At 41.9% G+C, this 16,482-nt stretch overlaps 1 protein-coding gene across 1 annotated transcript in view; it reads right to left on the reverse strand.

Annotated features, from left to right (window-relative positions):
• Window positions 1-5,978: 5,978 nt before the first annotated feature.
• LOC147657406 (uncharacterized) overlaps window positions 5,979-16,482 on the reverse strand; it is a 60,268-nt gene continuing 49,764 nt past the window's right edge. Inside the window, exons 5-6 of the mRNA XM_086909701.1 lie at window positions 13,265-13,451; window positions 5,979-6,098 (exon numbers count right to left, since the gene is read on the reverse strand). Coding sequence (XP_086765827.1) covers window positions 6,049-6,098; window positions 13,265-13,451 — 237 coding nt within the window. The 3' untranslated portion in view covers window positions 5,979-6,048. The remainder of the gene's footprint in view (window positions 6,099-13,264; window positions 13,452-16,482) is intronic.

The raw sequence follows: 16,482 nt of genomic DNA on the forward strand, positions 1-16,482 counted from the left end.
CGAGACGAGCGAAACGATCGAATAATCTTGCACCCGATTCATGCGACAAAATCGTCAAAAAAAAAAAAAAAAAAAAAATTACATATATTATAGCTCCGTGTGAAAAAGTGAGGATAGGCGACAGACACCCCCCCCCCCCCCTCCTCCACAATACCTCTTCCCCCCCACGCGAATTTCAAAATCCATCCCCGGGCACCGATTCCACCTCGACAGTGATTTTTAATTAAATGTACGGACGTTTCAATTAAAATCCTCCGGCGTGTCAGCGTTTCTCGCCCCATCTCCTCCTCCACCCCTTTCTCCCTTCGATCGCTGTTCCTCGCCGCTCCTCGACGCTCTCCGTGGCGCCGTGTTTCGCCAGATGTCGCCGCGTCTCGTATTCTACACTCCCCCCTTCGTTTCCGTGGGGAAAAAATTCGTGGAAAATGAAAATTTCACGCGAGCCGGAAAGGCTCTCGAAAGGCTTTCCCTTTGTGGTCGGGGAATTGCCACTGGTTTACGGCCAAGGAGGAGGAGGAGGTAAAGTAAAGTCGAAACGAGAGGGGGACATGCAAAGAGGTTTTTCAAGAGAGACGTTAAAGGTTTTTTTTCTTCTCTTTTTAATTCCGCGTTCTGCGTGCAGGTTTTCATTCGATTAATCCTTCATATAAGGATAATTATAAAGGATATATTTAAATAAACGATCGATGTGATCTAAATTCGTTTATCCGTTTGACAGATGCAAAAATTGTTTTTTCATCGTTTTATTTAATTAATTTAAGCGATTTTCGAATGTTTTCAAACTTGCAACCCAACTCGAAAGTAAAAATAATATCCTCACTTGGGGATACTCTACTTTATACGACTGAAAAATCATAATTTAATTCAAAGGAAGCTGTTGCTTAGCGAAGCCATGATTTTTTTTTTTTTTTTTTTTTGAAGGTTAAATGATTCGTGATCGAAGAAAATATTCGTATTCGCGTTGATTAATCGATCGTCACACGATTTTTTAATAATCGCAACAACGATTGATCCGCGATCAATACACTTCTCGATCAGCAGCTTCGTAATGCACTCAAGCAAGACGACTATTTATAGACGATACGTATTCGATACATCGATGGAAGAAATCATTGAATAGAGCAACGTGCGACAAGTTTAAAAAATTCTGGAGAATTTTTTTATTTTTCGCGAGAAAGAAGCAAGTTGAATCGAAGCGATGCGCGTGATCGTACGCACGCATGGCGGGAAAAAGGCGAGACAGACGGGCTGCGGTTTTCATTTCCGCAAAAATACCGTGATTCTGCGCCTCGTTCATTCGCGATTAATCCAATCGAGGACAATCGACAAGAATCGCGCAGAAAAGATTTTCGATCGAACGAGAGCCGAGCAATCGAGCGGCGAAGAAGCGAAAAAAGTCGTGACAAATCTGAGGATTTATTCGAATCTACGGATCAATCGATCGATCTTTCGTTGACATTTTCAGAGAATGTATAAGAAATTTTGTGCGCGAACGAAGAAGCTTGAACAAATACTTTAGTTGTTAAAGTTCACTGAAATTTTATTTATAATTTTATTATTGAACGTTGCTAGCAGTGTTGTCACTATTTCACAGTTAGTATCTTTTGTTTATCTTCGATACGCAATCTTCAGATGTTTCGTAAACAAGCGATACGCGCATTCGCGTCTAATTAAAATATATCCCATTCAATTGAATCCGCATATTTTATTTATTGTTCACCATTGCATAAACCAGTCGAACGCAATTTCTATCCAGCTATATATATGAATGGAGTATTTACACTTTCAAAATCGCTTTCTAACCGTGATTTTTACCGAGCCAAGTCTGGAGATACACATTTCCCCATATCCTGGAGATACGACGCGTCAACAAGGAACGTTCCGCGGAAATATGATTCATTACGTACGGTTAATTATCAGCGCGAATGCTGAAGAACATTGACATTTGTCGTCCGTTTCATTAATCTCGCCAAGAAAATAGATAATTTCCAACACAACCTGAGCTTTTCAACGAGGGAAAAAGAAAAGAAGGAAACCGCGAGAAAGGCGAAAGAAAGAAAGAAAAGAAAGGAGTTGGAAAAGCGAGACTGGGTTTGGAAGGCAGAAGCAAGGAGAAGAGGCGACACTCCCATCACTTACAAACGCTACCCGACTCGCTGCACTCCTCCTCTCTGCCGCTCTGCAGGTCCAAATGATTCTTCCTCCTTCGTCGCATGATGGAGTTCCACACCTTCTTACGACTCATCGCGAACATTCGATCCACCGCCGAGAGATCGATCTTGTCACACGCGATTTCCCGAACGCCTAAGCTTCAACTGGGTCAATCGACGCCTCATTGCATTGAGTAAAAAATTGCACCAATGACATCACTCGCTCGAAACAACTAGCCGGCCACGTGACACGCTTTGATAACGATTCCACTTTTTCTTCGCCAATCGCACCAATGAAATCGAATTTCCTCCCCTCGTCAATACAACTCTTCTCGACGAACGTACCCTCGTTCCATTGTTATTAATCACGCGAAATCACTTGGAATCGAAGATCGGCCGCGCGAATCGTCCCAATTTCGTCAATCACTTCTCGACCGATCATAAAATCCGATATTCGGAAACACAGAAAGAGAGAGAGAGAGAGAGAAAGAGGGGGAGAGAGAGAGAGAGTTAGGCTTCTAGCTCCACGACTGCTCCATAATTAGTTGGATTCGAGCGAGAGGCGCGAACGAGATAGAAGCTCGGTGACGAGTGTCGGGGCTCGATGGCACGGGCCGTTTTATCCGGAACACGCGATTTCGCAAGCGGGCGACGATCGAGGAGGCGAAGGAGGCGAGGACACGCGAGGACGGGAGAGAAGCGGCACTTTTATCGCGTCAACCAAGTTGGAGCCAACGTCGCCAATCGGCCGCCGTTGAATCGGGGACGACGGGTGGGGAAAATCGAGTGAAACGCGACGGCCACCATTTTTACCCGCGGCCTGGAAAACCACCGCTCGAGTTCACGGCTTCCAACGCGACAATCGATCGATTTTTAAAGGATTTTTTAAATCCGATCTTTGCTCTGCGCGGAGGAGGGAACAGAGAGAAGCCGAGAGAAGGCTGTTCTTCTTTTCTCTAAATAATATTTCTTTCTATCGTTACACACGCTTTGAAATTGAAATTCCATCTTAATATCTTATCTCGATAATGAAAATCTCATTTCTATTCTCTACAGTTTTGTCAAACACGGTTCTTCTTTTCTCTAAATAATATTTCTTTCTATCGTTGCACACGTTTTGAAATTGAAATTCCATCTTAATATCTTATCTCGATAATGAAAATCTCATTTCTATTCTCTACAGTTTTGTCAAACACGGTTCTTCTTTTTGCCCGAATATTATTTCTTTCTATCGTTGCACACGTTTTGAAATCGAAATTTTATCTTAATATCTTGTCGCCTTGATAATGATGGTCTTGAAAATCTCATTGAGTTTAATTAAATGTAGATTCGCTTGTCATTTATTCGTTCCGTCGAGGACTCGCGTCTTCGTCTTATATAAAAGTGAGATGAATCGATTCGCGTAGAGGAAAAAAAATATCGTTCGACGAGAGTTACCAGGACGGACAATGGTGAAGAACGCGCTTTGCTGAACAGTTGTAGCGAGCAGGATAATAAATATTCAACGGTGTCTCGTACTTTCAACACGCGACAACTTCCGTTTCCGATTAGTCTCGAAATTCACGTGAAAGAGAACTCCGTCATTTCCAATCTCGTTCCACAACTTTTTCACGCGTGTTTTAAATACGAAACACTTTGTATACATATCGATATATCGATATATGTAATAATTAGAATGGCTGAAGAGGCTCCATGAGAAGAAACAAAGTAAAGACCAAACTTTTCCAAAGTTTCGTTTCGATGAAGTTCCACGGCGCCAAAATGTTTTAAATATCATTTAGCTTTATTAATAATTGTTATCGTTGTTATTCCTGTTATCACTCTCTAATTGACGTGCCCTTGACGATTAAATCTAGACAATTCTCTGCCAATCCTGAATTTCTTCGCGCAAAATAGAGGATACGCGGTTGTCGGTGGAGATAAGAGTGCCCCGCCTAGCAGGAACTTGCTTTTCCAAAATAAACGGGGGGGGATTTAACTGAGCGTGACTGAACGAGTCATTATCGACGGAGGTCGTTGTCGCTTTTCGTTTTGAAAGGACAGTGAACGACGTATAAGTAACGAGAGTTCGTCGTTATAAATACGATTAAAAAATTACACGGAAAATTATGGAAAGTATTCGCGAGTATTTGGAAGTAGGATCGATCGATCGAGAGTCGTTGATATTTTACACAGCTTTCGCGGATACGTTCCACGCAATTTTGGCCGAGTTTCGCTTCGAACCTATCCCGATGCTTCGTCTCTCCTTGCAAATTGGAGCTGAATCGTTGCAATATGCGCGCAGCAGATGCCGAACGTGTGTGGCGTACGAACGTGGTTTCAGTCGTTCAAGGTTACCGAGCCGTGGATCTCTCTCAACGCGGCGTACAACCATGATGGCGACCTAAACGATCGTTTAAAAGGGAAGCCAGCGCGGCCAATTCGTCTAAAGCGGGGAGCCGGTTCGAATTCTGATCACACTACGAGATTGTACATCGAGATTGTTGCAAAATCCATGTTGCGTGATCGTTTTAATTAAACTCGTTCGTCGGATAAACGGAAGTTGTTTTAATATCTTTAGTTTTAGTATATTTTAAATTGATATTTAGTTGGGATCGGTTCTTAATTTTCATTTCAACCACCTGCAACATTGTCTTCTGAATCAGTGTCTCCACTTCTACTTCTTCGCTCCAAGATTTCTCATAGTCACATCTCAAGTATTCTGGTCCGAATATAAAGCTAATCTAATTGGCTGTCCAATCTGTCGATTCAGTTCTATATTATCGATGGAAATTTCTATGTTATCACATAGATTTGAAGATTGTACGAAAATGGCTCGCTTTCTTAAATTTTAAATTCTGTGATTCCACAATGTATACTTACATTAGTAAATAATTGCATTCTTTGTTGATTAGTAACAGGATTAAAATCTTATTTTTCCTTGAACAAGAAGACGCCCTCCACGAAACGACACCCAAATATATATAACGACGTTAACGCACGATGAACTCGATTGTCATAGAAGAGGAGTCGTAACGTAATCGAAAGGGTAGATAATATCATCGCCATCATCATCGAAATCTCCATTTAACCGGACGGTTAAACTTTTTACGACGAGTTTCGAGCATCCTCGAGCATCGTCTCCTCTTCAACTTTCTTCCATATTTATTATCCGCGATAATTGCGTTTGCGCAATAAAAATGGGAAAAATTTGAAGAGACGTTGGTTGGGTCAATCGCGCTGTTTGCACAGGAGGGGGGAGAGAGAGAGAGAGAGAAAAAAAACAAACGGATAATTTTCAACGCTCGTGAAAATTCAATCGGGCACGCGTGCTCGTCCGCCCATCGCCCAAGCGACAACCGAGTACATATTACGGTCGCTTGCGATTAACGGTTAAAGCAGAGTTTGTACAGAGTCTCTAGAAACACGCGTTAATTTACACTTGGCACAATTCAATTCGCCATCTTTCTCTCCTCGGTGGAAGGGAGCGAGGATAAAAATCGCGAAGCGACGAAACAATAGGGAAATTAGGGTCGACGAGGCGCGAACGAGGTAAAAACCGAGCAAACTTCGTCTCGAAGTATCCACAAAGACTACTGAACCACTTTCGAACGTGTTGTTCCACGTTGCGTGTTAAAACGTATAAAAGAGAACGAGCCACATTGTCTCTCTCTCTTTCCTTTCTTCTCCAAACGAGATCGCTTCGCTCTTCCGCCATTTCTCGAAGAAGAAGAGAAAGAGGTCCGAGTTTTCGAGGAAATTCCGCCAGGTGCGAGGAAAGGGTTTCACCCCCATTACGAGCACCTCCTCCTCGAGATTCAAAGAAGCGTTCTCGATCGGTGGAACGCGTCACGTTCCACACGCGGCGAGCATGCGAATCGGCCGATTACGCTTAATCGCTGCTTCTTCTTCTCTCCGCTTAACGGTTCCTTCGAAAATCTTCCACCATCCCTCGTCGACAGATGAACGCTAGAAATTGGCCGAGTTAGAGAACAGTCAGATGTATTATAAACACATAACGAATCTTTTTTATTTTATTCGATGAAAATCCGAAAATTAATACGTTCTTCTTCAAGAAAAATAAGATTTTAACTATTTACATTTGTATTTATATATTTAAGAAGGTTATTATCGATCAAGTAAGAAGATATATTATTGATGTAAATATGGTTATACGGCGACATATGAACGCAAAGAGTTGAAGCGGAATTTTAAAAGAAATTCAATGAAACTGAAATATAAATATACTTTGGAATCACAGAATTTAAAATTTAAGAATAATAGAAAAGAGGGACGTAGTATGATTTGTTAGCGAAACACTCTGCATCTTTATACGATTTCAAATCTAAAATTATACCGTATATGGTAACATAGGAGGGTATAACCGAGTCGAAGTTGCCAATTAGAGGCTTATATTCACACCAAAATACTTAAAATTGACTTTAGAAACGAAGTAGGGAGCGAAGAAAACAACTAATTCAGAATCGGTTTAATTTTATATCAAAATATATAAAATAAAAATATCAAAGCTACTTCCGTTTATCGCTCTGTTTACCTTCTTACTGCTTTTCGACGTGTTAACGAGGCGAAAAACGGGGGAAAAATGGCAATTTCTTTCGAACGAAGAAAGCGAGGAATTCGAAAAGATTGGATTTCGAAACAAACTGGTAGAAATGCCCCGCGCGCTTTCGTTACATAACCGAACAAAGACGCGATAGGTTTCTGGAGAGCGAACGGACAGATAGGTGAGCTGGCAATGGCGAAGATCCGTTCAGATACGCGCACATACGTGTATATATAATATAAATATGTACACGTGGGTGGGTGGAGAAAACGCATTCAGCGCGTTGGACGACGCGCCGACACGAGCCAACCTAACCGTATACAGGGGCCTGTGTAGGGACGTTCTTCCGGTGCTAAAGCGTATCCGGTATCCGAGACAATGGGTGACCGATGATCGAGGAGAAGTCTTTTCGAGAGTGATTCTCAACTCATCGATCGAGAACCACTCCGTCATCCTCCATTGTCTTTCTCTCTGTGTTTTTTTCTTCAGACTCTATCTTTTCTCTCTTCCTCTTTCGTTCATCGTTACGTTTGCGTTTCTTAACGTTTTTTTTTTTTTTTTTTTTTGGAGAATCGTGAGGAGAGATGGAAGTTTTATGAAAGATGTCAAGGGTGATATATCGTTCTTTAGGTAAAGTGTTGAAAACGTTTCAAACGAATAGTTTAAGTCGGGTGGATTGAAAAAAATTAACTCGATTGGATCGGTTAACGATTGGATTGATTAACTTTTTAACTTAATTTTGAGTCGAGATGAAAACGAAAAAAAAAAAAAAAATATTTTACAAAGAAAGTAAATAATAAGAGTACGAGTTGTTATTAAAATTTCAAAATTTATATTAAAATTTCATTGCTAAATATTTATCAACGTTTTGTTTAACACGATTTTTTCCTCGAGGAATTGGAACAGGCAGAAGGGAAAGTTATTAGGGAAAGTTCACAAAAATATACTTTGAAAGAATACTCGAATAGCAATCAAAATGAAACTAAACTTTCATCTTGTATCAGAACAAAAATAGAATAGAAAATAAAACCGACCGACAAAGTATACATTTTATAATCAACGATAAGAAAAATAAAATAAGAATAAGTGTATACATTCTAATTTTAAATTATATTATCAAAGTGATATTCTATTTAAAAAAATTTCTTTTATTGTTTTTTATTTTATTTTTATTTTATATATAGTTTATAAGCCACACAGTTAATGGGATTAATCGATTTTTAAAAATTTATTTCATTTTTACCCGAAATCATTTTCGTCAATAACTTTTTATAATAAATCGCACGAAAAGATCCACGCTGCCCTTCCCCCCTCCCCTCTCCTCCAAACAAAATAACAACAGAGAAACAAAATTATCACGAGCGATTATTCACGTAACCGCTCGTGATGAAAATCCCCTCCCCTTCCCCGGATCGAACACGAGTTTTCCATAGGATTGATTCTCGACGGGCGAATCCGCGTCGCTTTATCCCGGACACCAATCTCGGCCGTGGTATTACGTTTAAATTAATAATCCCCGTTGCGTCGCGTGATTGCCGTCACTCGGAAACGGCGTCCGTTACACGCGTGTTATTACGGCCAGCGTGCAATTTCAATAATAATTATGATCACGCGCGTTGTTGGAGGGGAGAGGGGAGGATCAGGGGTGTACCGTACGAGAACGAGGGAAGAGGGGAAACGGAGGATTCCCTGTATATATATATACACACCTCACCGATATCATTTTAACCATCGGCCTTCCAAGTCGAAAATTCCGATGAAAATTCTTATTTCCTTCAAAATGTTGTCGATTATATTCGAAACAACGTATCATTACCGCGTTTATACTTATCCTCGATGCGGAAGGGAGGAGAGGAGAACAGAGAAGGGAGATCAACTCGAAATCATCGAGTTGTTACGTCTCGGTTATCTTTCGAGGGAAATGGGACGTGTGAACGAAGCGGAAGTCACGCGTGTTTAATCTGTTCGTTATTATAGTCGCATCGCGTAAGATGCCATTGACGTGCTACGACCGACTATACTCGCATAAGATGTCACCGAGATACTACGGTCGAATTTATAGTCGTTTGGCGTAAAATGTCAGTGTTGAGATACCACAGGTGACTATAGACTATAGCTTTGCATGATATCACTGAGGTATTACGGCCGATTATAGTCGCTCTGCATAAGATGCCACTGAGATACTACGGCTGACGATAGTTGCTCTGCATAAAATGCCATTGATGACGTACTATGGGCGACTATAGTCACTTTGCATGATATCACTGAGGTATTACAGGCGACTATAGTCACTCTGCATAAGATGTCACCGAGATACTACGATCGACTTTATAGTCGCTCTGAATAAAATGTCACTGAGATACCACAAGCGACTATAATCGTTTTGCATGATGTCACTGAGGTATCACGGGCGATTATAGTCGCTCTGCATAAGATGTCATTGAGGTACTACGGCTAACTATAGTCGCCTTGCATAAAATGCCATTGACGACGTACTATGCTCAACTATAGTCGCTTTGCATGATGTTTCTAAAATACTATGGGCGACTATAGTCACTTTGCATGATATCACTGAGATATTACGGCCGATTATAATCGCTCTGCATAAGATGTCACTGAGGTACTACGGTCGACTTTATAGTCGCTCTGCATAAAATGTCACTGAGATACTGCAGGTGACTATAGTCGCTTTGCATAAGATGCCATTGAGGTATTATGACCGATTATAGTCGCTCTGTATAAAATGCCATTGACGACGTATTACGGCCGACTATAATCGCTTTGCATGATGTCTCTAAAATACGGGCGACTATAGTCACTTTGCATATCACTTACAGCCAACTATAGTCACTCTGCAGATGATGTCACCGAGATACTACGGTCGACTTTATAGTCGCTCTGCATAAAATATCATTGAGATACCACAGGTGACTATAGTCGCTTTGCATGATGTCACTAAGGTATCACAGGCGACTATAATTGCTCTGCAAGATGTCATTGACAAAGTACTATACTCGACTAGTCGCTTTGCATGATATCACTGAGGTATTACGGCTGATTATAATCGCTTTGCATAAGATGTCACTGAGGTACTACGGCCGATTTTATAGTCGCTCTGCATAAAATGTCACTGAGATACTGCAGGCGACTATAGTCGCTTTGCATAAGATGCCATTGAGGTATTATGACCGATTATAGTCGCTCTGTATAAAATGCCATTGACAACGTATTATGGCCGATTATAATCGCTTTGCATGATATCACTGAGGTATTACGGCCGACTATAGTCGCTTTGCATAAGATGTCACTGAGGTATTACGGCCGACTATAGTCGCTCTGCATAAAATGTCACTGACGTACTATGGTCGACTTTATAGTCGCTCTGCATAAAATGTCACTGAGATACCGCAGGCGACTATAGTCGCTTTGCATAAGATATTATTGACATATTATGGGCGACTATAGTCGTTCTGCGTAAGATGTCACTGAGGTACTACGATCGACTTTATAGTCGCTCTGCATAAAATGTCACTGAGATACGACGGTCGATTATAGTCGGTTTGCACAAGATGCCGCGTATCGTACGATACGACGAGCGATCAGAGTTGTCGAGTATCTTTCTCTGGAAACATAGCATCGATATTTCGTTTTTATCGTCAATTTTTTCCTTTTTTCAATAAACATCGTTGATGCAACTCGAATTGTAAAGCGTTAAATGGGGTCGCTGACGATTTTTCTCGAGCACCGTGCATATTTTTGAAGTCGTCTGAAGCGAAAGAATGAAATTTTCTCAATTTGAAGTTTACTTGTTCGAAGGTAAAACGATTCTCACGATTGATTTATCTTCGTGAGAAGAAGTAGAATTGATGGATTGTTTTCTTTTTTCGTTGAATCGATGAATTACATTAGGAATTTCAGGATAAATATTCGTTGCTACGTTGTTTTATGCGCGTAGAGTTAGTTAACAGGTCGGGGATTCGAAGTTGCGAACATCAGAGCCTCGCGAGTTTAACTTTTTGTTAACTTTCCAACTTTGAAAGTGTTAGAATTTCGAGCTTACGGGTTAACTCGAGTAATCTCGAAGAATTTAGTATGGGGGGGTTGCAAAATTCACGAGAGAATTAAACGGGGGGTGTAATTTAAGCGCAGCTTCGAGCTCGTTATATTTAAAAAATCATGCCTTCTTTTTTCTCGATCTCATCCCTGCCGGTTAATTCCTCGCCCAATTTTCCAAAAGACAAATTCAACGGAGATACGTGCACACGTAACGTTTCCATTAACTTGTTATCAAGGAACTTTGCAATTTCAGGGAGCTCATTATCGTAAGTTCCCATCCCGCTACTTTATCCACTCCCAACATCTCGTATCCCGATTCCAAACATCCAACCCTCTCTAACCCTCAACTCGTTAATATTCACTTTACCCTAGAATCCAATTATCAAATTAATTGGAAGAAAAAAGAAAAGACACCGCAACCCAAGAATTAACTACTTCTTCTCCTCGACTTATGTTCGAGCGAAATTCGCAAATAAACGCGTATCAATCGATCGCGATTTACCACAATCGCATTTCGCCTTTTCCAGTGACACCAAGGAGGCGCCAAGGAGTCGTGTTATCGAAACAGCCGTAATATCTCGGGAGGAGAGGTAAAGGGACAAAGGGAACGGCCGAGGTTCAAGGAGGGCGGAAAGGAAATCCAGCTGATATTGCGTCTCCGACAGAGGAGAGGTCTGGCGTAAATCCGCGCGATATGGGCCGTCAACGCGACAAAAGCAACCGGGTATCGTGCCACGAAATCTCTCTCTTCCGTATCCCTTCTGCTTTGCTTGGGATAGCGGAATCGACTTGTCGCGGACAAGTTCACGGGAGGGGAATTCGTCGAACGGCCTGGGAGCGAGAATTTTGTGAGAGGGAGGTGAGAAACTCTGTTCTCAGAGAAAGGATGATTTAAAGCGATGTGAAAAAAAAAGTTGGTGGAGATTGTCTACGGCTCGTTCGTGTGAAACTGAATTTTCTGGACGAGTACGCCGATGTGGACAACGGGGAGGGAATGAAAGGAGACCCTTTTTTCGGGTCCTTTCAAAGAAGAATGATAAACGAGGGGCGGAAAATCGTTGGTGTGAAACTTTTAGATAGCACGTTTGAAAGTTTAAAGTTTAGAGGGAAGAGAACGAAGGAAAACGAAGAAGTCGAGAGGGATTACGTTTAAAAAAACGTGGAATCTAACTGTTATTATTCTCGAATTGGTCTTTATGATGCGACAACAGTGGAAATTTAAACGATTGTTTTAAGCAGATGATACTCTATAGGTTAGGTAAGAAGAGAAGATGGTTATTCGCTGTCGGTCTAGCAGGATACTGCGCCCTGCGTTGCAGTTGCAGATTCCTATCGATAATGTAGGAATTCAACTAACGTATCTCAGGTTACCATGTAACGATACGAATCGATAATCTGCAGCGCAATTGAAATCTCATTTTCACGCTCGAATAGAACGAACGATGTACGAAGAAAAAATAAAGAAATAAATGCAACCGATCTCTTAACAGGAATCTTCTATATCCTGCAACAACCTACAATATCCTATCCAACTCGTCGGCTTACCATCAGACGATACTTCTCGCTCTCCTCGATTTACCAAATCGATCAAAAAAAAAAAAAAACAAATCTCCGAAAAACGAATCGATCTTTCCGCGCTCGTTCAAAGCTCACACGCTTCCACATCTTTGCACGAATCGAGCAACGCTAATTGCCGGCGATTAAGAATCGGAATCGAAGCAAACAAACGGAGTGGAAAACGCTTCATTGTCGACGAGAGGCGTTCACGCGCATTGGGGAATCGCACCTGTCGAACAATGTCGGCTCGTTAACGACGAGCGTGTCGCGCGCACGGATATTTGTCAGCAGCAACGGCGGCCATTTGGGCGACAAAGCGCAATTAATACGAGGTGGCCCGATTCCTTTGATATATAAATCGGGATCGAGCCGCGCGCGCGACTCGACAAAGAAAAAAAGCAACGCTTCCGTGTTCTCGTCCATTTAAACGCGGGACCATTAGACCAACGCAAAGATACGTTCCAACCAGCCGCGTTCCGATGAATAATGAAGCGATATCGAGCCGCGGAATAATTTGATTTTTCTATCGCGAATGAAAATTATAAAGACACGAGACACGATTTTTTGCATTGCGGAATAATTTTTATTTTAGGAAAATTTTTCTTCCCGTTAAAATTCGAGGGGCTCACAAATGTATCAATTTTGATTTTTTTGTACTCTAATCGCGATATATGTGACACGTTTTCCATTGGATCTCTCATTTATTAACACGTTGATTGGCAATCGTCGAAATTGGAAATCGAGTAGGATTTCTAAAGGAAAATTGTAACAATTGATCCTCCTTGATTGATCCTCGTTCGAAGGAGCGTATTTTTCATCCAACGATTTCTCGTAGGATGCCTCGACCGTTAATTAATTAACGTATACCTTGACTTTAGAAATTTGGTACGCCGTTTCCTAAACCGGTTGAAAATTGCGTCATCCCATTAAATAAGATTAAGTCGCGTCGGAAACTCACCTATCGGAGACGCGGTGTTGGCTTCCCGTAGGCTGACCGTTTCTGGTTCAACCGCCGCTTCGTCTTCTTCGATCAATGGTGGCGGCGGTGCCAGGGGTCGTGACTCGTAACCCCAATGCTGTCGAAAAGCACGTGCGCCGCCGTCCAATCGAACACGTGGCAACTCGACGAACATTGCGTCCCCCAACTGAAATCAAAACCAGTCCACGCATTTTCGTTATTTCTATTTTTCTTTTTCATAAAAAAGAAAAATCGAAAAAGTAGAAAAACGATACGTCTAATTTTTATTTATCTCCCTCCCATCAACGTCAATCAATATTTTCGCAAAATATCACCGATCAAACTATTTACAAACTATGCTACAACACAGATTCTTCGAGATATTTTATCTCAACTTGATGCATACGTTCTCGAGAAAAGATCGAATCCTCTCGAATCAAGACACCTAGATCAATAACTAAACTCTACACGTCATCTCCACACTCACGTATCCCCGAATCACGTCCATTTGGGCGGAGCAGCTCGAGACGTGGTCCGCGTCTAATCGATCCTGTCGATATCATCGAACGAGCACCAGTGCGACGAGCCAGTGTATCCAACCGATCCCCCCTCGATCGAAATACGCGTCGAGCGTGTGTTCTCGTCTCGTCCCGCGAAAAAAGCAAAAATTTGCCGCCTTGGACGGAGATTCGCAAATGGAGAACGCTTCGCGAGCGAAGCTGGACGACGACGACTGGCCCTGGCGTTCATCTTAAAATACCGTGGAGATTGACCCGATGACGTCACTAATTAGAGCTCGTTGACGCGTCGAAATCCACGAACCATCCTCTCCTCCTCCAACCATCGCTTCTTCTCTAGAGAGAACGGTGGGGAGCAACGAATTTCGAGCGAATTTCCAAACGGATCGGGCCATCGGTCGTCCAACCGGTTCCAAATTATTAATCTCGATTTGTTTCGCGCCCGCATCGCTCGGCCATTATTTGCCGATTATCGCACCCCTCCACGAATTTCCGCTGCCCGCACGAATTCGGCGAAATTGGACGTTTTGGCGACTCGACCGATTAGGCTTGTTTGGGGACAACAACTGTTGTTTGACTTGGCAATGACCGCCGCACGTTTTTTTTCCACGGGCTTTTTGTTTCCAAGGGGGGAGAGACGGGGAGATTGATGAAAATTGTAACGGGTCGGAAGCATCGACGAGAGGAGGAGGTTGGTCGGTTGGTTGATGGAAATGGGAAGCAATGCGTTGGAGCGTGATAAACAGGGAGAGGGGGGAGAATTGCATTTTGCCGATTTTTCATTCCTCCTTCGTTGTTTATTATTATAAATACTCGTTGCGGCTAATTTTTGAAAAATCGTTTTCGAGAATCGTAGCTTTTAATTTGAAAATAGCTGTCAACAGTCGAGTGGAAAATGATCAAGTTATCTTGCGCGAATCCTGTGTTTTGAAAATCTCACGAGTTACGTCTAATTCTGAAGTTCTGAAAAATCGATTTTAATAAGAATTGCAGCTTTCAGCTGTATAAAATCGCTATTACGACCATTCGAGGGAAATTTCTTTCGATCTTTGGAAAAAGAAAACTTTCGAAAGTTGGCACGAACGTGAGAAAATTTTTGGTAGAGGAAAGGGTCGTTGTTAACAAGAAAGAGGGAGTGCTTCTATTCCACAATATTTTACTATTTACCTAGAACAAACTGAACCGAAGGAGGAAAAAGAAGAAAAAAAGTCGAATAACTAGAAGAGAATTAAATTTAAGTTGGTTGATTAAATTTCTCTCCGCTCTCAAAGTTTCCGATTAAATCACAACACCCGGCGCAATTAAGCTTCTCCTACTCCGAACCTTTACCGAACTTCTTTCTCCCGCATTTTAATAATAACATAATAACGTCTTCATCCTATTCGTTTTCCCTTCCTTCTGAAACTTGTCACACTGAACACTGTCCCCCCCCCCCCCCTCCATTCCAAAATTCCAAAATTACACTTACGAAAATGGCGGGCAACGACTTGGATTCCATCGTGCTTCGTAAATCTGTCGCTTCGAAAGCCAACAAGTTCCGCGACGAACAAAGAAGAACGGGAAAAGAAGAAAGGGAAGACACGATCGATGATAGAACGCGAATGCAGCTCCATCGCGTTCTAACTGTAATTACAGTGGGCGCGAACGAAACCAACGAATCCAGTCCAATTACACGAATCCGGTATTAGTATCCAGCAACGATACGTCGTCCCGCCAATTAGTATTCGCATTCTTCGCCGAAAGAAGAATAATACGGCGACCCCGTTTCCCTCGAGCCGCGGCCATTACGCCAATTGCGGCTCGACACTAATTCCGACGCCATTCGCTTCCGCGTCTCTCCCCTCCAACTTTTAAGCCTAAAGGGATTCTTTTTATTTAGAAGGAAAATCTCGATGGAAGATTATCGTTTGCGATTAAGTTGTTTTGTCAGAGGGATAAGATGAGGATCTCAAGAGTTTCTTTCTCAAACCTTTTCTCTTTCAACGCTAAATCTACCGACATTTCGTGTATACCTATTCCTACCACGAGCGGTCAAATGCAAAATAACATTTGTATCTTAATATAGAAAGAGATTTCAGCTAATTGGATTCGTCAAGTAAACGATAGACGGAAAGTTGTGAACATTGAAAAATGGGTTGTATCTACGTTATAGAAAAAGTCATATGGCGATACAGTAACTTTGTATACAAGAAATTCTAAACGAAATTTCGAAAACGGTCATTTGATCGCACCGTGGTAGGTTTAGTGTTAATTCGAAAAATAATTTTCATCGATCGAGGGAGAATCGTTGTATTCTTTCGCTCAAAAAAATAGATGGATCGCGAAAAATAAAGAAAAAAAAAGTTTCGAGGAACGATTTTGTCCACGAGCGAGTATTAATTGTCATCGGAACGAAGACGATCGGAGGAATAATTGGCACGATCGATCGAATATCAACCGAATAATGGAAGCTGGTCGACGAAACTATTCCCGCAAACAACGCGTGAAACAGCCGAGGCAAATCGTGGAGGGGCAAACAATATTGCAACGAGTGGACGAGTCTCTGGAGGCTTCGTGGGCTCTTTCCACGGAGGAACAATCGAGGATCGTCGCGGCCGAAATTGCATTACGCTAAATTCGTGCCAGCAACATCGTTCGACGAACAGCGAGGAAAGAACAAGTTTCCTTTCTCGTTAATTCGATTCTTCGGATTTTCACCCT

The sequence above is a fragment of the Apis florea genome, unplaced genomic scaffold (assembly GCF_048593485.1).
Source record: "Apis florea isolate Af1SG1 unplaced genomic scaffold, ASM4859348v1 contig_3158_pilon, whole genome shotgun sequence".
Lineage (NCBI taxonomy): Eukaryota > Metazoa > Arthropoda > Insecta > Hymenoptera > Apidae > Apis > Apis florea.